This window comes from Impatiens glandulifera, chromosome 9, assembly GCF_907164915.1.
Source record: "Impatiens glandulifera chromosome 9, dImpGla2.1, whole genome shotgun sequence".
Taxonomy (NCBI): Eukaryota; Viridiplantae; Streptophyta; class Magnoliopsida; order Ericales; family Balsaminaceae; genus Impatiens; species Impatiens glandulifera.
This window is the reverse complement of record NC_061870.1, coordinates 32731512-32753652: the sequence shown is the minus strand read 5'-3', so window position 1 is coordinate 32753652 and position 22141 is coordinate 32731512. Positions and strand designations below refer to the sequence as shown.

The 22141-nt window shown below is 35.0% G+C and overlaps 5 protein-coding genes across 6 annotated transcripts; all 5 read left to right on the top strand.

Annotated features, from left to right (window-relative positions):
- Positions 1 to 1454: 1454 nt before the first annotated feature.
- On the top strand, positions 1455 to 2417 carry LOC124916278 (transcription repressor OFP4-like). The gene has a single exon (XM_047457003.1). It carries the CDS (start codon positions 1455 to 1457, stop codon positions 2415 to 2417), a length of 963 nt encoding a protein of 320 aa, XP_047312959.1.
- Positions 2418 to 6014: 3597 nt separating this feature from the next.
- LOC124914090 (U-box domain-containing protein 13-like) lies at positions 6015 to 10718 on the top strand. The gene is made up of 4 exons (XM_047454569.1): positions 6015 to 6477; positions 7994 to 8110; positions 8274 to 8726; positions 9355 to 10718. The coding sequence occupies exons 1-4, from the start codon at positions 6208 to 6210 to the stop codon at positions 10492 to 10494; spliced, it is 1980 nt and encodes a 659-aa protein (XP_047310525.1). The 5' UTR covers positions 6015 to 6207; the 3' UTR covers positions 10495 to 10718.
- A 1592-nt stretch (positions 10719 to 12310) lies between these two features.
- On the top strand, positions 12311 to 12814 carry LOC124916277 (putative WUSCHEL-related homeobox 2). Its single transcript, XM_047457002.1, has one exon. The coding sequence runs from the start codon at positions 12311 to 12313 to the stop codon at positions 12812 to 12814; it is 504 nt and encodes a 167-aa protein (XP_047312958.1).
- Positions 12815 to 13479: 665 nt separating this feature from the next.
- On the top strand, positions 13480 to 15611 carry LOC124915125. Of its 2 annotated transcripts, none has more exons than XM_047455787.1 (2): positions 13480 to 13617; positions 13765 to 15611. In XM_047455787.1, the coding sequence occupies exon 2, from the start codon at positions 13875 to 13877 to the stop codon at positions 15324 to 15326; it is 1452 nt and encodes a 483-aa protein (XP_047311743.1). In that variant the 5' UTR covers positions 13480 to 13617; positions 13765 to 13874; the 3' UTR covers positions 15327 to 15611. The 2 variants fall into 2 exon arrangements, with proteins under 2 accessions (XP_047311743.1, XP_047311744.1); XM_047455788.1 differs by having other exon boundaries at positions 13537 to 13617; positions 13864 to 15611.
- A 1150-nt stretch (positions 15612 to 16761) lies between these two features.
- LOC124914661 (osmotin-like protein) lies at positions 16762 to 17729 on the top strand. Its single transcript, XM_047455248.1, has one exon. The coding sequence runs from the start codon at positions 16806 to 16808 to the stop codon at positions 17550 to 17552; it is 747 nt and encodes a 248-aa protein (XP_047311204.1). The 5' UTR covers positions 16762 to 16805; the 3' UTR covers positions 17553 to 17729.
- Positions 17730 to 22141: the final 4412 nt, after the last annotated feature.

The following is a 22141-nucleotide window of genomic DNA, read 5'->3' as shown; positions in this document are numbered from 1 at the left end:
AAAATTAAATAAAAATCTAACGATAATGAAATTTGTTAAGAGTCATTATAAAGAAGAACTCGATTAAGTTTATAAGCAATGAAGGTTGAACTATAGCCAATCGAATAAATCAATGAAACGGTGTCGAAAAAATATCTAACAAATATTATGAGCGATAGTTAAAATAATTTTTAATCAGTCGGTAAACAACGTAGAAAAATGTCTTTGTCAAATGATAGTTGAACATAACATATATTACTGAAATATTTAGAAACTTGTACAAATTATGAGAATATCTATATATAAAAAAAAAAAAATAGTAACTCTTTATTATAAAAATAAAAAATAACTTCAAATTCGATAATTTCGTTTTCTTTAAGGCTAAGAAATGAACGGACACGGATTCGAAAAATAATTATCGACGCAATTGAAGATAATAGACTTAGAGTATTATTCTGATTACAAAGATCCGAGATAAGATTACGAATCGAGCCAAACACGCATCAACTTAAATTTAAGTGATAGAAAAAGAGATAAAACCGTTTCCAATAATCATCGATGACCAATACAAAATGACTTTCTAATTTCCCTAAAGGAAAATGTAATATGTATATAAAGTGAAATAAGGTCCAAGAATGCATTTTTGTTTGTTTTAGAATTTAGAGTAAGTATTAACTTCCCAATGTAGGAAGCATTTCTCCTTTATATTTCCCCTTCAATTTTGAGGTTACTTCTTTTTTCTATTTAAGGGTTAAAATTAGAAAGCTGTAGCCGTCTCTAACCCATCCACCACCGTCACTTCAGTTCTATTTTCTATCTATGCTTATTAATTTTGACCTACCATCTTCAAAAGTTGATAACTTTTTTTAATTTTATGGATGCGTGTGGGGTTTTACTTCATGTTCTCACATGGGAAATGAAACTGATACATCAAGTTCATGAGATTGGAAATACTGCCTGCAGGGTGTTTGTGAAAATGCCTCACAACCATTGCCAACTTTTAACTGTACGGTACGAACTTGGTAATTATCCCTGAGTTTGAATCTTAATTATCAATGATGATCATGAGAGAGTTGTCCACCATTGATTGCAAAGAATTGTGTTGGTCAAGGAAGGAAACATGGGAACCGGAAATTGGGCAAATCAAAATTGGTCTGATCTGTCAAATTGGGGTGGTGGTTTTGTTGTCTCGTATCCCCTTTCTGTATAGACTGCTGTCAAATTTCCTTATATGCATGCTTAACTTACCAGTCAGTCAGTCCTCTAAGAAATGCACGCCCTCCACCTGTTTGTGATAATGCATGCCCCCATCTCCTCACTTTCTTTTTTCCCTCTATTGGGTATTGGGGGTCCCCCATGAGAGACTATTCATCTTCCTTCCCCATTACATAGTCGTGCTCAACTCTCTTCTTTGCTCTGCTCATCATTCTTTAAAGAGAGAGAGAGAGAGAGAGCATATCCTTGCTTAGCCAGCTATGGGCAATTACAAGTTTAAATTATCAGATATGATGCCGAATGCCTGGTTCTACAAACTAAGAGACATGAGCAAGCCCAAGAAGACTCATCCAGTCAGAAAAAGCCTCCCTTCTTACCCTCAAAGGCCAAGTCTTTCTAACCCAAGACATGCATCATTCTATCATGAATCTCAACCCGATCAACTAACCACCATTGACAAATTCTGCACTCCCCCCAAATTCATCAACACCCATTTCCCGAAATCATCATCCAAGAGGAAATCCATTTACAACCCATCTCCCAAGCTCTCATTAACTCACTGTAACTGCCGGCTCAACTCACCCCGCCCGCCGGAACCCTCTTTCTCCTCCCCAGACGACCCACAATTCTATGGCTCACACAGTTGCAGAATTACAGCTTCCTCCACCGACATAATCATCGACGTGAATAATGGGAAATCATTTTCCAGGAAAATTGATAAGTTCCAATATCATGATCAACCCCATTCCATTCCAGAGCTCACTCCTATCCTGACTAAACCCATCAAGCCCGAGGTAATAATTTCCAGCGAATTACAACAGGGGATCAGAGATGACCAGACAAGGAAGAAGAATAAAACAAAGAAGAAGAAGCGGATCTCCAGTCGTTCCACGATGGGAATTAAACTGAGGACTAATTCTCCAAGAATCTCGAGCAAGAAAATCAATCATATATTGGACGAGGGAGGTAGAAGGACCAGTGTTTCTTCTGGCAAGAAGCAAAACTTGTGCAAGAGTTTTGCCATTGTTAAGTCATCTTTTGACCCACAGACAGACTTTAAGGATTCGATGGTGGAGATGATCATAGAGAACAACATAAGGGCATCCAAGGATTTGGAAGAGCTATTGTCTCTCTATTTATCTCTTAATTCAGATGAATATCATGACCTCATTGTCAAGGCCTTTGAGCAAATCTGGTTTGACATGTCTCATCTTCGCTTGTAGAAGATGATCATAGAATTAAGATACAATAATATATTATATGTAATATCAATCTCCCATATGTTCCATATTTTGTTTAGTTAGGTACTATATATATATAATTGGAAATAAAAAGAGCTTAAGTATATCAAATCAAGATGTTGGTGTTACTACTGTCATCCTTTTCACCAATATGGTAATATATTATATGTTATTTAGGTGTTGATCACATATTCATATGAACATTATATTTGAGCTTTGCATAATTTATTTTTTTGTAGGTTTTGGTAGGTAGGTTAATAAGTGAGTGATGAAGAAGAAGGGTAGATTAGTAATTAAAGAAGGTGGAATTATTTAAATTGAGTAAGTTGGGAGAAGAGAGTGAAATGGGACCACATGATGTAACCTAAGTGCTAACCCCAAACACATAGAAAAGCCAAAGAGGATGAATAAAGCAACTTTTGAGCTTGCATTCTTGTCTAAAAAGATTTTGATCATACAATATACACCATCAATTCAATTATTAAAGCTACCATGGATTGGAGATCATCTTTCTTTTTTATTTATTTATTTTTTAATTAGTAAAAAGATTTGAATTCTTAACCTCTTTTCTACCAAAATACAGCTTACAATCATTTTGAATCAATTCATCTTGAGATTCACAAAATAAAATTATGCATGCTTGATGATTATTTTAATTTCATTTGTTCCCACCCACCACTATTTAATTAGTTATGTGGTTAGCTTCTAATATACCGAACACTCGAATTCATAACCTTAAAGATTACCACTAAAAGTTCGACTAAAATAAGATATGTTTATTTGAAAATGGGCTTTTGGGACAACTCCAATTTGATCTATCTGACAGTGCCAGCCTATTAACAGTTTGTCCTTCGTTTGAAACAAATTGTGAATGAATGGGGTTTAGGGGGGCACACAAAACTACATGCATGCTGTCCCCCAGCAATCACTAGCAGCAGCTTGTATATCAAAGTGAAAACCAACCTTCCAGTCTCATCACTTTCAAAAAAAAAGGGATCATAATAATAGATCATGCAAAAAGTTTGTGAATTATGCACGAAAAATAAAAACATAATGATTCCAGTTTTGGTTTTTAGTAAATTTAGTTTTCTGTGGGTTCTCCTAATTGTCTTAGTCAGGCAGGCCTTACTCAATTTAATTCTTGGGCTTAAACTCATTCAGTTCTCTTTCATTTAATTGGGCCTGATTAGCAATGCATTCCCATTAATTCAATTATCAATATTTAGTGGATCATGTGCCAAGGATATCAATCTCAATCATTTAACTTTATTTATTAATAAAAAATTTTAAATATATTTTATTTATTTAAACTAATAATAATTTTTACTTAAATTAATATCTTTGAAATACTTTTGCATAATAACATAATTTTTTATCATTTCAAATTATATAAATAACTCATTCAAATTAGGACTTTAATCTCCTCCTCTAGACTAACGCGATAATAACTAATAAGAGGTAAATATTCCTACATTTTTTGAGGTCTTTAGTTGGCCCCGCCAAATGATAAGTTTTACACCTAATTAAATAGTTAAGTGTGTTTGCGAGTTATTTGCTTAACCCGCAGGGATTAGTCGCACTCTAATATATAAGCGGAACCCAACATTCTCAAAATAAAAAAAATGATGTTAAATACTATCGCTTTCACTTTGCATGTGAATTTCAAGATATAAGAATAGTGAGGATAATTGACAATTTTGATTTGTTTCACAATTCTATATTATGCACGAAATTGTCCCCATCATGCTATAACTTATTAGCCAACCATTCTATATGTAATAATGTGCCAAATTTTGGAAATACTGGCCATCTTATATATATTTTTTCCTATTTAGTGAAACTTGTTTATCATTTTTATATTATATACCAAAAAAAGCTTAAAAAATAAATATATATAGAAGACGGTGTATTCTTAATTCATTTTCATTGCAACTAACATATAGATAGATGGATGATAGATAGACGGCTAGGATGAAGTCTGAGGGGTCCAGCCCCATATCATTACAGACACGTCAGCCATGTGCCAGTGTGGGACCCATTTCCCTTCTCCACCTCGTGGTGGACTTCTTAAAACATCTTAGGCCCAGTTTCATTTTAGATCTAATCTCTTTTAAATTATAAGATTAATTTATTTATTTTTTAAAATCAGAATGTATTATATAAATACAATGGAAGCTACAAATCTACAATGACTTCCCAAAATCATGGTTACCTATTATAAGTTTATAATTTAAATCATTCTTATTTTTTATGAGAAAATTATGAGATTTACTATCTCACATTCAAATTGAACAACACTTTTAATCACGATAATTATGGCTTTACAATTATAAAATAATAATATTTTAATATCATACAAAATATATAATAAAATTGACTATTTCCTCTAAAAAAATAATAATATTGTGTGAACAAGAATAGTCTGAGCTCTCCCAATTGGAGTTAAGAATTGGTCCTGCCAAGCTAAGCTGTTAAGGAGTAAAGAATTTTTCCTCAAAATATATATTTTATACAATTTGATTTATTTTATGATATAAGACAAATAAAATGAAAAATAAAGGACAAATTCAATTATGCAGGCATGAAATTGATCAAAACAAGCTGCAGGCTATGCACTTTCACATTCTTATTTATTTCTTAGCACTAAATAAAAAATATGTTATTGTAGTATCTATTTAAATATTTACTATTCCCATATTAATAAATATAACTATCTTTTATTAGTTCATGTTCATACATTATTAAGTTTCAAACATGAGATACTAATATATATATATATAAATTGAAAAGTAATATTGATCTATTTTCAAATAAGTCATGCATATTATGATAGACTAAAGGATAAATTATGTTTTATTAAGTTTAATGTAAGGATAGCTAAATAATGAATGCATGCATGATACACACTTCCATTTGAGAGTGTGTTACATAGTACTACTATATATTGTAAGTTGACAAAGTGGACTATGTATGATTAACCATAACTTGTTTTTTTGCCTGCCAATTAATAAGGCTATCCATATATATATAATTATTTTATTTAAAAGCAAGTTGCAACTTTAATTTCACAAAGATATGTCATAGCCGCCTTGCCTTGGCCCAACTCATCGTGACATTAAATTTCATGTGTCTATTTCATATGTTTATTTCACCTATTACTATAGGGGATTTAATTTGTCTCCTATGTTAGTGATGGCTATTTAATGTTCTTCATTCTTTTTTTATACTTATTCTAATATTTGACAACTTCTCTTTCTCTTTGTTATTTACATTAATTTGCTATAAATATTGTTTTTATTTTAGAAAACATATTAATTTGCTTGAAAGTACATTGTTTTTTTTGTTTAAAAAATAGTTTTTATTACTCTTCTTATGATAACTATGACATATTTTTTATTTGCACCTTTTATGGCAAACTGATAAAAGAGATGGACCAAACAGACCCTGAAGAGTGAGCCGAGCCGAGCCGAGCCATTTCTTCCAAGCCGAGCGCCGCTAAAGTTATAGATCCTACAGTTAAATCCTGACCATGGTTAAACTTCCATTCCTATCTGATTAGCCGCGCCACGGCGCCAATCGCCATGACTGGAAAAACCTTCTATTGCTCGTGAGAACCCTTTCCTTTCTCTCTCTAAATATGTATGGCGATTTTATCATGCCATTCTAGTTCAGGCATTTCTACCATTGTCTTCCATACTTAGCAGAAACCTAGCCATCAATCTCTGAATACTCCATCTCTGAACCGTGTGTATCTCATTAGCTGCTGGAAACTATGGAAGAGGAGAAAAGAACTTTGGCACGGAATTTGATCGAAATCGTCGATGATATATCTTCGATACCTGACTTTAGATGTTCGGTGAAGAGACAATACTACAACTTAGCGAGAAAGTTGAAACTGCTGACGCCGATGTTCGAGGAGATACGAGACAGTAAGGAGCCATTGCAGAAGGAATCCTTCGTAACCTTGAGTTCCTTGAAGGAATCACTTGAATTTGCTAGAGAAGTGCTCAGATTAGGAAGTGAAGGAAGCAGAATTTATCTGGTATAGAATCGTATACACTCATCCACACACACACACGACGTTTGGTTAATTCACAGCACTTTCTATAATCCGATCGATTCATTTTCTTTGAATGATTTATTTGATTGATCTGCTAACCTTTCTTATGATCTGATCTTTATCTGGTAGAGAAGCGTATACTCTCATCCACACACACACACAAGTATGATTGATTCATTGTGCTTTCTAAAATCCGATTGATTCATTGAGCTCAGTTTATTTGAATGATCTGCTACCTTATGGATGATGTTAGATATGCTTTGTTTAAAATTTATAGTTGGCATATGTTCCTGAAATGTGTGTTATAAAGATCTGTTGTCTGTTTTGGATGCTCTGAGAATTTGAGAAAATGATAGAACAGAACAGATGGATAAATCTGGAATTCTTATGCATGGTAACAATTGCTAGGCATAGCTGGATGCAGGATTTCTCCAGTTACAAATAATTTTTGGAATGATTTGATATTTAATTTAGTTATTTGCATTTATCTCTCGATTATCTGAACTTGTCGTATTACAACCTGTAAGGGGTGATGAGATATTTAACTAAATTGACCTAGTTGGTTTCTTGGCCTGTTTTTACATATATTAGAATGCTGGTATCCTAAAGCATATTTTTCCACTTGAAAATCTAGTTTGTGGTTTAGGGTTGTGTGAATGAAACTATTGATGTTTCTTTACGTGAATGAAATACTTTCACTAGTCTCGTAATGTCAGCAGTAGCAAGAGAATTACAATTCTTAGATGTCAGGTACCAACTTGGTTAAAATAATCATGATTTTCTATTCGAAGTTCATTCATTTTCATAGTTCCTGCATGTGCACTCATTACTGTCCTTATGCATTTGCTAGATGTGGATGTCCTCTTTGAAGATGTTCACGTCCTTATGAATTTGTTCAATGTCAGTGTGCTCAAGTTTAAATGTTTTTCCCTGGACGGTGTTTAAGTACAAATATATCGCTCTTTAGAGATTTGGTTGTATAAGCTAGTGTACAAATACGACAAAAACAGTGACGCATATCACCTTTTCCTTCTTTATAAGGATTTGTGATGAATAACACCTTTTCCTAAAACAGTGATCATGCTATCGTGTTTCTTGTGAATCAAACATAGATCAACTTTGGTATCCAGTAAATATTGGTTTAAAGTCCATCAATGAAGTGTTTTAGTTTACCATTTATCTCTTTCAAACATCAACCACTCCCACTTGATGTTTGTAATGATGTGGTGTTTGTATAGTAAGTAACACAATACAAAGATAAGTCCTCTGTGCATTTAGTATTTCTGCTCTTGGTGCTATTGATTTGCACCATAACTGCTAACTTCCAGGATATATGCTCTTCAGACGTAATTGTTAATCTGCCTAAAATATAGCACATCTAATGATAGCAAAAATCTTGTCCAAGTGAATAACTTATTGTTTCTCCAAATTTCAATTATTTTTGTTCATGCTTGTTGAACAGAGAAAACTCAACTCATTGACTCTACTCTACATGTAGGCTCTAAAGAGGGAAGAAATTATGAATAGATTCCAAGAATTAACATCAAATCTGGAAGAAGCTCTCGGTGGAATCAACTATGTAAGACTTGATATATCAGATGAAGTAGAGGAACAGGTGAGAGCTCATCTTCATAATGATTTGTCTGTATATATTTGTAGAAATTTATAGAATATGTGCATAAATGTTTTTTTTCCTTTCTTTATCTTCTAAATCTATTTGTCTGGCACAGGGTGAGAATTTGTGGATGTAATTCATTAACCTTTTCATGTACATTCAGGTTGAGCTTGTCCTTACTCAACTCAGAAGAGGCAAAGGGAGAATTGATGCACCTGATGTTGAGCTGGAGGAGGATCTTTTAGCCCTTTACAATAAGATCAATGACTTATCTACAGACCCAACGCTCATAAGGAGGGTAACTGAGAAGTTACAACTAATGGGAATTGATGACCTTACACAAGAATCAATAGCTTTACATGAGATGGTGTCTGCCAGTGATGGCGATCCAGGAGAGACCATGGAAAAGATGTCCATGCTACTTAAGAAGATTAAGGATTTTGTGCAGAGTGAGAATTCCGACTTGGATGCATCTACAAGGATTAAGTCCAACCCAGCTAGCTGCAGTGGTCAAGCTGTGCTGAGCAGGAGCATTACATCTCTAATACCTAATGATTTCCGCTGTCCCATATCTCTGGAGTTGATGAGAGATCCTGTCATTGTCTCCACTGGACAGGTATGATATGTTCAATTTCCAGTTATGTGATTGCTAGAGACCCTTTCATCAGATTTTTTTTTGAAAAAGCTAATGCATAAATAAATAATGATAGCACAAAGAGGTTATTCTCAAGCCTCAAAATGTGAGCAACAAAGAAACTGCTCTCATACCAAAACAAAAAAACATCAAATTTTGTCTATGTGAAATAACATAAACAAAAAACAAAGAATAGGTTGAAACTAATTATTGATCATCTCACTGAAGATGTTAAAACTTAAAACCTCTCAGCCTTCCAAAAACAATGAGAAAGAAGTGAAAATAATCTTTTAATTCTATCCAGATTGTAAGTTCAAATGTTCTCCATCTTCGTTCGCTCCACCATAAGGAGGATCAAAATCATCCTTCAGTCCTCTTTAAGTTTGTCTGTTTTCGCCTAATCAATCCATTCATTTTCCACACCGTTGTACTAAATGGACAAAAGAGGAACATATGATGGGATAGATTCTTCATAATGTTAGGACAAACATCTCATATCTACCACAATTGTCTTTGTCAAAAGATGTTACAGTTTAACTTTCTTTTGAAATTTCTGCAGGTCTCTGTTTATAACTAACTGCCCATTTGCCTTTTCTTTTCCTTTCTGTAGACATATGAGCGATCATGCATTGAGAAATGGCTGGAACAGGGGCATGCTACCTGCCCTAAAACTCAGCAAACACTTGCGAATACGGTCCTCACTCCTAATTTCGTGTTACGTAGCCTTGTAGAGCAGTGGTGCGAGGTAAACGGTATGGAACCTCCGAAGAGACCAGCCTCGTCAGCAAGTTCCAATCCTGTGCAGACCGAGATGGAAACTCTCTTGCGCATGCTTAAATCGAACAGCCCAGACGAGCAACGATCTGCAGCAGGAGAAATCCGACTTCTTGCAAAACGTAACGCAGATAACCGCGTGGCCATTGCCGAAGCCGGTGCCATACCGTTGCTGGTAGACCTTCTTCTAACCTCCGATTCCCGCACCCAAGAACACGCTGTAACTGCCCTTCTTAATCTATCCATATGCGAGGAAAACAAGGGGAGCATCATATCGTCTGGAGCGGTTCCAGGAATCGTACACGTGCTGAGGAAGGGGAGCATGGAATCCCGAGAAAACGCAGCAGCCACGTTATTTAGCCTATCAGGCATGGAGGAAAATAAGGTTATGATAGGAGCTTCGGGTGCGATCCCGCCGCTGGTGATCCTTCTGGGTGAAGGGACGCAACGGGGAAAGAAGGATGCGGCGATGGCTCTCTTCAACTTGTGTGTATTTCAAGGGAACAAGGGGAAAGCAGTTAGAGCGGGTGCGGTTCCGACTCTGATGCGTCTGCTCAAGGAACCCCAAGGGGAGATGGTGGACGAAGCGCTTACTATTTTAGCTATATTGTCGAGTCATCCCGAGGGAAGGGCCTTTATGGGAGCCGCCAGAGCGTTGCCTGTTCTGGTAGGGGTAATTAAATGCGGTTCTCCAAGGAATAAGGAGAATGCTGTTGCTGTCTTGATTCACTTGTGTAGTGGAGATCAACAACATATGATTGAGGTGCAGGAACTTGGGCTGATGAGACCTTTACTAGATCTGACCCAAAATGGTACTGACCGTGGCAAACGAAAAGCCATCCAGTTGATGGTGCGGATTAACAGGTTCATCGAGCAACAAGGTGAGGGTCAGGCTACCGAGGCTGAAACGGTGAATCAGCAGCAGGTATATGGTCCGACCTTGGATAATGCCGCCATTGAAAGACTAGTGATTTAGTAATCTTCCTATTTTTAATTTTTATATTTATTCTTTCACAATGCTAGAAATGGGAGGTGGAAGATCACCTCATCATTGATTCTTTTGTTTCTGTTGGTTTGATAGCTGAATAAGTTAACCGACAAATATAGCAGCAAACCAATAGAAAGAAATATAGTGGGAAAACTGGACCTAGATCTTTTATTTATTAGTGTGATTGTTATGTGCAAAATATTATTTGATCATCTTCTGTGTTTCTTTCTTTAATTGGAGCAACTTGTTGATTCTGTTGCAAAAATCCTAGATTTGGTTGGTCTTATATACAATAATAGAATAATATTTTTGATGCACATACATAACATAGTTATTTGATGCATTTTGAACATATTGAAGAAAGACTCACATTCTAAATAGCACAATCTTCCCCAAAAGAAAACATTACAGGTTGTCTTAATTAATCTCATCTTTGAGCTGATTGTGCTGTCTCTTAATTACATGACTAGCTAATTGTGTGATTCAATTCTGGTTAGTTTATCAACATCATCAATAAACATGATATGTCAAGTCTAATTAAAGGGACAAGAAAAGAGATGAAATATGCGAAATATTCTTATGGAAAGTGCTCGTGATCAACTCCTACAAGCGGGTTAACTGTCAATAGCCATCCAGAGAGTTCGGAACAAACTGGACATGAATCTCATCCCTTCCAATACGTCCACAAGAGACCCAACATCCAAATGGATGCATCTAAAAATCTTAATCTCCTAGCTAATCTCGTGTGCTACCCAATCGAATTTCTGTCAAAGTTTGTCAACAAGATTGTGTAGATGTTTCCTCTGCCTTACCACAGAGATGATTATCTTCTTGTTTGAAACCTATTGTCAGTAAGAATGCCCTCTTCAATGACGCACCATCCAAAGAAACACATTTTTTGGGCGTGCCAAGTAGTGTTTCTTTATTGCGGTCCTTTAGATTGTCTGACAAATCTCTGAGTTATCTTTAAGGTGCCTTCAGTTGACGCTAATTCCCTTCCAAAGACCCCTACTATAAGTATCAATCTTCATCATATTTGTTTTGAAGCACCTGGACTCATAATCTATTATTTTCAACATTTACTCATGGTCCAACTAAAAGAATGAATCGCGTTAGATCCCACATAAAGTTCCTCATAAGTCTCTCAATTTTTGCAACCGTCGATTGTGGTCTGCCGAAAATTGACATCGGGTAAGGTCTGCCTGAAATTGACATCGGGTAAGTTGTGTCAGACGCAAGACAATTCTCCATCACTTGGAAAGCATCTTACTCAACTTGTTTGGGCGATATTGTTGATGAACATAATTTTAGATTTGTCATTATTTAACAAAGAATGTCATCATTAACTAACTAGTTATGAGCCATTCTGCATCTTAATTATCTAACTATTTGGCTTACCAAATATGTAATTGCAATAAGTAAAATAAATAATAAAATATACATGAAAATTAAGAATATTAAGGAATATATAGTTTTTTACTTTTACATGAGACTTAAAAGTAGTATTCACCCGGAATTACCGCGATGGGGATTAGTTAGAAAGCGACAAGGCGATGAGTTGGTGAGACCTACTAAAGTATTCAAGTCAAGTCGCATGAAGATAAAAAGTGACACAATTAGATGGGGCGGTAGAAATGTCATTAATAAAAAGTAAGAAGATTACAATCCATTTGTAATCTGCATATGAAAAAGTGGATATGAATTATGGAAAGTTGATCTAGTGCAATTAATTGAAAAATTAAAAGCCATGCAGAAATGTTATATATAAGGCAGCAAGGCTAAGATATAGGTACAAGCTTAGGAAATGGAGGATGATTATGGTACTCGTGTGTTGGCGTGGAGGAGGAGGGTCAACTCGAGGTGGAGGCCGACGAGGGAGCAGGTAAGCATGCTGGAGAATCTGTACATGCAAGGGATGAGGAGGCCAACTGATGAGCAGACTCAGCAAATCATCAACCGTTTGAAGACCTGCAGTGGCAGCGATGCCCATATCAAGGGCAGTAGTATTTTCTATTGGTTCCAAAATCACAAAACCAAGCTTAAGAAGCAGTTCAGGAGACATCTTGAGGAGCAACAAGCCCTTTCCCATGCCCATGCCCATGCTCATGCCTTTGCTCTTGCCCATGCCCATGCTAATTTCATCAACTCTTCCATCTGCAACACCAATGCTAATGCTACTGCTCGTGCTACTCCTGTTACTCTGACCTTGTTCCCTCTCGAACCAAGTGGCAATTTGCGAGCCGAGAACAACAACAACAACAACGCGATCGAGCCATCCTGCTCTCGTCCAATCATAGACCTTGATTGATCCAACTGGTGGCCCAGATCCAGTCAATAAAATAAAGTAATTAGTCATGCATTATTATTATTATTATTATGGGGAATTTGCATGTAATGTGTAATCTTGTCAAGGATTCCTTTGATTTGGTATTTTCTTATAAGGATGTCAGTATTTTAAACAAAATTTAGTAACTAAAATAATATTATCGAGATTTCATCTGCTTTTTCTATTTAAGAAAATTTTTAATTTTGGTGGGGTCATGTATATTAGTAGCCTCTTAAACAAAATAAATTATGGGGTAAAAAATGCTAACTTGCATCTAATTAATTCATATATTAGAAAATGGAATTTTTTCAACAAAAAAAAGTTAACTTTTTAAGTAATTTTATTACATTTTTGTACAACCACAAAAATTAAATAAAGTATAGTTGACCAAATGTGTGAGTTTAAAAAAGTTTTGTATACATTTAAAAGTTTATAGTTTTTATTAAAAATATTTTATTTATTTATTTTTACTTTATTAATTGTAAAAGTAATTTTGAAAAAATACATTAGACTGAACGACCTTAAATAAGGCCTATAAATAAAGATTCCCGAGTAATCCGTCAACGTTATAACGGCGTCACAGCCGTTAGTTACCGCCAATACCTCTGTTTGATTAGACGGTCTTCTCTTAGAAGAATAATATTTTGTCACCGTTTATTTCCTCTCTCTCTCTTTCTTTCTCTCTCTAGTTCTTCCGCTGTCTGGCGTAGGATAACTGGGCATCGATTGCTTCGGCAGATCTTTTAAAGTTTTATTGATTTGGAAATTGGAAGCAATCTCCAAAGGTAATTCAATTATTTGAAATCTATCTATATATATATGATCTTCATATTACTACTTGTAAGGTTTTTTCGTTATACTCCGATCCATATCTTCGTTTCCTAGGGTTCCATGGAATTTCATGATTTCCTTACTATATACTTGATTTTCAGGTTCGATTCCGTGATATAATCTCCTTGATTTCATATTCATCTTGAATTTTGTTATGTCTGCTGGCAAATTCTGAAAGTTGGCAAGTAAACACTAAATAGGTTATAAAAACATGGGGGAAGATTTACTTACAGGCTTATCGATGGAGAATTATCACCCCTCGACGTTTTTGTCCATGGATTCGATTGCTACCTCCCATGAAGAGGCTGATCGAGACATGAATAGGCAGGTTGTTCTGTCTCTGCCTCCTGATATTAATCTGCCTCTATCAGCCGAGCGTAGCCCTCCTCCACCATCATACCATGACACTTTCGATATTCTAGATGTTGGACTAGGGCATCAAATCAACGATCCTGATACCCTAATGATCATGCCCAAGAATGGTAGGAAATGCGCCAAGAGAACTGATAGTGTTTGGGGTGCTTGGTTTTTCTTTAACTTTTATTTCAAACCAGTCCTGAAAGATAAATCCAAGTGCAACGTAATCAGAGACTGTAAAGGAGTCTCCAGTTTTGATAAGTCGGATCTTCAGCTTGAAGTGTTTCTGGTTCAGCATGATATGGAGAATATATACATGTGGGTGTTTAAGGAGAGGCCAGATAATGCATTGGGGAAGATGCAGTTAAGGAGTTACATGAATGGCCATTCTCGCCAGGGCGATCGTCCTTTTCCCTTTAGTGTGGATAAGGGTTTTGTTCGATCTCACAGGATGCAGAGGAAACATTACAGAGGTCTGTCGAATCCTCAGTGCCTCCATGGGATTGAGCTTGTTCCTTTACCAAAAAACATTATGGGGATTGATGAAGAAGACAAGAAAAAATGGATTGAACTGACAGGTAGAGATTTGAATTTCTCTATACCCCCACTAGAAGCAAAAGAATACAGTTCGTGGAGAACCCTCCCCAGTACGGATTTTGAGCTCGAAAGGCCACTTCCAAAGAAAATAGTTCACGGTCCTGGTTTTAGTTTATCAAGTGGCCAACCGTCAAACCACACTACGATGGATCTCTCGCATGTTTGTCATAAGAGGAAGAAAGATCTCTTTGCGAATGGGAATGAAGAGGATTGTTGTAATTTTCCTTTAAACCAGTATCTAGATCCGGTTGAACAACCTCAGCCTTGGATGAACGAATTTAGTGGAGTGATAAGGAATGGGTGTGGGCCGGTTACAGGTGCAAAGACGTTGTACGAAGATGAAGAAGGGTATCTAATAATTATCTCTTTACCCTTTGCAGATCCTAAAAAGGTTAAGGTTCATTGGTGGAACAATCCGATTCATGGGATTGTGAAGATCTCATGTGTTAGTATGGCATGCTTGCCCTTTGTGGTGAGAAAGGATAGAACGTTTAAACTGAGTGACAGGTCACCAGAGCACTGTCCTCCTGGAGAATTCAAACGGGAAATTTCACTTCCGACGAGAATTCCTGATGATGCGAAACTGGAAGCCTACTTTGACAAAAGCGGAACAGTGCTTGAGATAATTGTGCCCAAACATCGCGTTGGACCAGAGGAGCATGAAGTTCCTGTTTGCCTCCACCCGCCAAACGATTTTATCTTGTCTTAGAAGAAGAAGAAGAAGAGCTTTCATAAAATCAATAAGTTTCAATTCTTTCCAGATCAATCTCCCCCTTCCCTACCCTACCCTAGTAAGTAGTCATTGCAGTTTTGGATAATAATTTTGGTGGTTGTCATTTGGTTGGTTGGATAGCTTGATCCTGTCTCTGATTTCAATCAAGCATATAGTTGCAAATTGGAAATGCAAATCATCGGTTGCTAATGTTACTTATAGACAACAAGAGTATATACCAAAAATTCTGCAGTCAAAGTCAATTGTTATGGTTTTGATTGATGATATTCATGATGTTTTGTGAGAAAATGCTAGGTTTTTTTTATTTTGTTAGTTCATATTTTCTTGTTTTGTGATATATTGGACATTTTCCTCTTCATAGTCTTCTAGATGTCAAATGGATCTTTACAATTATACTAGACAACAAAATAGAATGCACTAGAACAGGGCAGGAACAATTGAGAACGTTTTGGACGGATCTACAAGCTTCTGGATGACTCATCACATCATACTCAGTCCTAGCTTGCCTTTATACTAGGTGATGATGAAACTAGTATCTTGGGGTTAATTTTATTATCTCTAATCAATTAGAATGATAAGTTGAAGAAATCAAGTGTTTAAAAAACAAATAGAAAAAAGAAAGTACCCTTCCTGAAAAATGTTAGTATGAGATCTATGCATTTTTTTTAATTGAGCATTACTGTCATTTAATGTATTGTATGAATTCACGTCAAATTTGTTTTGACTATGGTTGTTTGGAATATCTACTAGTGATCAGAACTTGCTTATAATAAATTTATGTTTTTGTTAATGATAAAAATGTATGTTAAAGTTAAATAAAGTGGGTTTGTACGTATGATTTTGATTCTGCTTATATATGAAATAAGTCGCAATTGTATAGTTAACAGTAATTCGCTAAAAATAAAATTAAACACATATAAGCATTTAACAATAAAAAATAATTAACATTTATATTATTATAATAAGCTAAATCAAACTATTTCTTGTTTGGATTTTAGTTATTTAAATAACTATTTGATTATGTAAATAATTTTGTTTATTACCAGTTGTAAAAAGTTTGGTGGGTGGTTGAATTTTTTTTAATTAAAGAGTATTAATATTTAATGTAAAACTAATTGATTTTTATTAAAATAACTTATACGAAACAAGACAGATTATAATCCTAGAGGATTGCCACTTGGAAATTTTCTTTTTCTCAATAATCGAAAAAAAAAGGAAAAGGGAAAAGGGATTTCAGTAAAACGAAGCACAATCCACGTGCCCCAAAGACATAAGAAACCTGAAATGACATTCAAGCCCTTCATCAGCTCCGAACAACAAAATGACAAATCTAGGGACTAATCAGTAATTTTCAACCTGCAACTATTCTCTCCTTCGTTCATCTCCGGCTATAAGTAAGTAAGTAGTTGCAGCCTAACTCCATCATCCATCCATCCATCCATCGTCTTCTTAACAATGGCTTCCACTTCTTCTATCTTCTCCTTCTTCCTCCTTTTTGCTTCTCTCAACCTGGCCTACTGTACTTCCGACCTAATACTGACCATCGTGAATAACTGTCCATACCCCATTTGGCCGGCGATTCAGCCCAACCACGGCCACCCAGTTCTCCAAAACGGCGGTTTCCACCTCGACAAACTCTCCCACCGTTCCTTCCCCGCCCCTCAAACCCAGTGGTCCGGCAGGATCTGGGCCAGAACCAACTGCATATCCTCCTATGCCAACCACTTAACCTGCGCCACCGGCGAATGCGGTGGCCGCCTCGAGTGCGCCGGTGCCGGAGGAGCCACACCGGCCACACTCGCCCAAATCAACATCCATCACGGTAACGCTGATTTCTCGTCGTACGGGGTAAGCCTAGTTGACGGATTCAACATTCCTATGACTGTGACTCCTCATGAGGGTAAAGGTAAGTGCCCTGTAGTGGGCTGCAAAGAGAATCTTCTTGCCACGTGTCCGGATCCGTTGAAGCTGCATTCGAAATCGGGAGGTGTGGTGGGTTGTAAGAGTGGGTGCGAGGCGTTCAACACTGATAAGCTTTGCTGCAGGAACTCTTTCAGTAGCCAGCAAAACTGCCAGCCGTCCAACTACTCGGATTTCTTCAAGAAGGCGTGTCCGGCCACGTTTACCTACGCCCATGATTCGCCATCTCTGAGTCATGAGTGCTCGTCACCAAGGGAACTCAAGGTCATCTTCTGTCATTAATTAATTAGTAATTAGTTATATGTAATCTCAGTACCCGGACGTTGTCTCTCCCGATCGATCTTGTCTTGTCTTATTAGCTTCGAATAAAAATAGATCGATCTATCAGTGTTGTTTTTATTTGAACAAGTCTGTCAACTTTAACGTTGATATTGGTAAGCCAGTGAAAATATTAATCAAGTAACAGGTTTTTTATCTTTTTCAAAACTAAATTAACTCTATAAAGAGAAAAACAACTATTAATTTTGGGTTAGATAAATAACTCAGAGACACTCTGAGTGTTACATTGAAAAAAGAAATGTAATAATGGGGGACACGAATGCGTGTAAAGATCATTTTGAACTATACTATCTATTGGATTTAGAAAAAAGGTTCAAAGTGAAGAACAAAAGGTCAATTGATTCTTTTTATAAGTTCTAGTTTGATCTTCTTTGGTTTTCCTCATCTTTTTAGATTTAAAAATACTCACATTTAATTTATTAATATAAATATTATTAATTAATTCACATAAAAAGTATCGGTAAATAAGGACATCGAATCTCTGAAAGGGGTGCAGGCAGGTAGCAATGTTTGAACTGACCTGTCGGTGTCTATGTGTCAGAGTGACCACCTGCTTTCTCGAGTATTGTGATTTCATGCTAAACCCTATTTTACCCTCGTCGTAACATTGTTACCGTCACGCCCAAAGAAAATCCTTAGCAAAAGAATTGTAGATTTTAAAAAGTATATATTTATTTTTTATTTGTAATTAAAAAATATTAGCATATTCTCAGTATCATAATCATATCCTTTGCATTCAAAACATCTCAATATTTATGTTTTATAAAATAATTTGAAATATATTAATATATAATAAATATAAGATATTTTTATATATTTATTTTTTATAAAATATTTTAAAGTATATTAATATCAAAAAAATTTAAGATATTTTAATTAATATAATGTGTAATAAAGAAATAAAATTTTGTTCTATTTAATTTTATTCATTCATTCATTATTTATTTTTCTTCAAATTATTTAAAATATGAATTAAAATAAAAAAAAAAATCATCTTTTAATAATATTTTATGATTTACATAGTAAATATTTATTTAATTTTATTAAAAATTCCAAATAAAATTAAATCAATTATAAATAATTCCTTTTTGCAATTAAATAAAACCAAATAAAATAGGCTTTTGTTAGGGCTGATTCAAGATTGAGAAAATAATGAACGATGGGATTATTTTAAGGAAGCAATTTTTTATTTTATTTTTTTAAAAATAAAATAAAAGTTATTAATATGTAAAAAATAATAATAATAAAGATTATTTTAGTTAATATATTGAGTAATTCGATTGATAAAATAAAAGTAAATGATGTTTGATTTATTCAAAGTAAGTCTTATACCTCTTTCAAAATACAAAACTATGTTTTTGTTTTTTAAATAACTTAATAACTTTCTTCATTTTATAAAATTATATTAGAATAATAAATATATAATGATTATTTTTTAGACAAAGAATTATTTAATGACATTCATAATTTGATTTGTGTGATTTATAAATGTTTTCAATGGATTTGATGATACTAAACGAAGTATAGTTTAAAATTCTGTCCAAAATAAATATCCTTTCTTTGATTGAAGTGTTAATTGTGATAATATTTTTACAAATTTCAAAAAAGAAGTATGTATATTTAGTATTTATTTGAGTCTTGGCTTGGCTACACCTTTAAAAAAATTATCTCGTTTTCTTCACAAGGCATTGAAAAGTCCTAAATCTTGGAAAGACCTTTCTTTAGATAAAGCTAATCAAGAAAAATCAAAATAAGGTTGAAAAGCCCAAATTCTAAATAAACAAATTCAAACTGTAAAAAGAAAAAGATTTTTCTGATTCTCAAGATCTAAAAATTGAAATGAGTGTGAGGGTGAGAGCTATGTTAGCGTCATATGTGTTGTCTAAGAAGTTTTGGGGATGCTTTGCATACTGCTGCTTGTTTAACAAATAGGTCCCTAGTGTTCTTAGGAGGGAAATGTCCTGAATCTGTGTTTCAGGTAAACCTCTTGATTTGAGCAACTTAAAAGTTTTTGGTTGTGTTGGCTATGTGCATCAGAAGGTTGACAAGTTGGAGCCTAGGTCCAAGAAATGTGTGTTCTTAGACTACCCTGAAGGGGTAAAAGGTTATAGGCTTTGGGATAGGAGTGAACCTGGGCTTAGGATTGTGATAAGTAGAGATGTTGTTTTTAATGAGAATGATTTTCTTTGCTTGTCTATGTCCTCCACTCCTGTTAATGATGCTCCTAATAAGGTGGAGCATGTGCCTGTAGTTTTTGATCAACATGTTGAACATGATGTGAATGCTCCAAATGAGGTGGAGCATGATAATGTGCATGATATTGATGATTTACATGATTCAAATGTTTTGTCTGATTCAAATGATTTGTCTGATGATTTGCATTACTATCAACTTGCTAGGGATAGAAGTAGAAGAACTGTTATAATGCCTTCTAGATTTAGGGATGATAATTTGAATGGTTGCAATATGTCTGAATTTGCTTTTAACATTTTTGAATCCCTAGACTGCAATGAGCCTAACTCTTACAAAGAAGTTTTGAGGTCTAAGTTTTCTACTGAATGGATTGTTGCTATGAATAATGAGATGAATTCCCTAAGAATCAATGATATTTGAAAACTTATTCCTAAACCTCATAATTTCTCCTTAGTGGATTGCAAGTGGTTGTATAAGGTGAAATAAGAGTCTGAAAAAGTTAGATTCAAAGCTAGGTTAGTAGCCAAGGGATTTACTCAAAAGGAGGGAATAGATTATGCTGAATTTTCGTTCATGTTGTCAAATTCACTACTGTTAGAATAATGCTTGCTTTAGTTGCTCACTTTGATTGGGAATTGAAGCAAATGGATGTTACTACTGATTTCTTACATGGTAAATTTGATAAGAATATTTATATGCATCAACCTGAGGGGTTTGTTGACCCCAGTTGCCTGATCATGTTTGTTTGTTAAAAAAAGCCTTGTATGGTTTAAAACAATCTCCTAGGCAATGGAATATCAAGTTTGATAAGTGCATGCAATCTTTGATGTTTAAAAGAAGTTCTTCTGATCATTGTCTTTACTTCAAGAATATAAACTATGTGCATGTATTTCTTTTATTGTATGTGGATGATATGTTGATTGTTAGCCCATGTCTGAAGTCTGTTATGCATGTGCAAAAATCGTTTTGTGAAAATTTTGACATGAAAGACTTAGGTGATGCTAAGAAGATTTTGGGCATGAATATCATTAGAGATAGAACAAAAATTTCTCTTGTGTTGAATCAAAGTGCATATGTTGCTAAAATTTTGAGTAAATTTTCTATGTCTGATGCTAAATCTGTGAATGTGCCTCTTGCTTCCCACTTTGTGTTAAGTAAGGATCAGTCTCCTAAGATTGAAATTGAAATAACTGAAATGAAGAATGTGCCTTATTCCAATTCAATAGGGTCTGTTATGTATCTCATGGTTAGTGTTAGGCCTGATATTGCATATACAGTTAGTTGCTTGAGTAGATTTATGTCTAACACTGGTATTCCTCATTGGAATGCTTTGAAATGGCTTTTAAGATATCTAAAAACCACTGTTGATGTTGGCTTGACTTTCTCTAAGTGTTCTGTAGGTACAAAGTTGATTGGTTATGTAGATTTCAGTTATGCTAATAATAGAGATAATAAAAAGTCTACTACTTCCTATGTGTTTACTTTGTGTGGCTCTTGAATAAGTTGGAAGTCTCAACTTCAACCCATTGTTGCTTTATCTACTACAGAATCTGAGTATGTAGCTGCCACTGAAACTTTAAGAAAGCAATTTGGCTTAGGGCTGTTTTGTCTAAAACTGGTTTTCTTGACAAAAATGTGGTTGTGTTTTCTGATAGTCAATCTGCTATTCAACTATGTAAAAATCCTGTTTTTCATGATAGAACTAAACATATTGATGTTAGGTTTCATTACATTCGGGATATTGTTGAAAAGGGCATTGTTAAGTTAGAGAAAATTCCTTCAGAATTTAATCTTGCTGATATGGGTACTAAGTGTCTACCTGCTAAAAAATTTATTTTGTGTCAACGGATTTTAAATTTTGACTTAGGGAAAACTCTTTGAGGTTCGTCTTTTATGGGAATGGCATGCTTTGTGATCTTGCCTTCAATCTTTGTGATTTTCCCAAGCTTTGTGCTATTGCATTTGATCTTTGTGATTTTCGCATGCTTTGTGCTCTTGCATTTGATCTTTGTGATTTTCGCATGCTTTGTGCTCTTGCGTTAGATCTTTGTGCTCTTGCGTTAGATCTTTGTGCTCTTGTGTTTGATCTTTGTGATTTTCGCATGCTTTGTGCTCTTGCATTTGATCTTTGTGATTTTCGCATTTTTGTGTTCTTGCGTTAGATCTTTGTGATTTTTCCATGCTTTGTGTTCTTACGTCTGATCTTTGTGATTTCCGCATGCTTTGTGCTTTTGCCCCTGGTCTTTGTGATACGAGTTTACCTTGGGTGTTCTCTTTGTTGCCTCGGTGGTAATAAATTGGCGATGATGTGTCTTGCGATTCCGTGATTATGTTTTGCA

Coding starts and splice junctions, on each gene's coding strand:
- LOC124916278 (XM_047457003.1), top strand. CDS start 1,455: ATGGGCAATTACAAGTTTAAATTATCAGATATGATGCCGAATGCCTGG.
- LOC124914090 (XM_047454569.1), top strand. CDS start 6,208: ATGGAAGAGGAGAAAAGAACTTTGGCACGGAATTTGATCGAAATCGTC. Junction 8,111..8,273: donor CAGATGAAGTAGAGGAACAG/GTGAGAGCTCAT, acceptor ATGTACATTCAG/GTTGAGCTTGTCCTTACTCA. Junction 8,727..9,354: donor TCATTGTCTCCACTGGACAG/GTATGATATGTT, acceptor TCCTTTCTGTAG/ACATATGAGCGATCATGCAT.
- LOC124916277 (XM_047457002.1), top strand. CDS start 12,311: ATGGAGGATGATTATGGTACTCGTGTGTTGGCGTGGAGGAGGAGGGTC.
- LOC124915125 (XM_047455787.1), top strand. CDS start 13,875: ATGGGGGAAGATTTACTTACAGGCTTATCGATGGAGAATTATCACCCC.
- LOC124914661 (XM_047455248.1), top strand. CDS start 16,806: ATGGCTTCCACTTCTTCTATCTTCTCCTTCTTCCTCCTTTTTGCTTCT.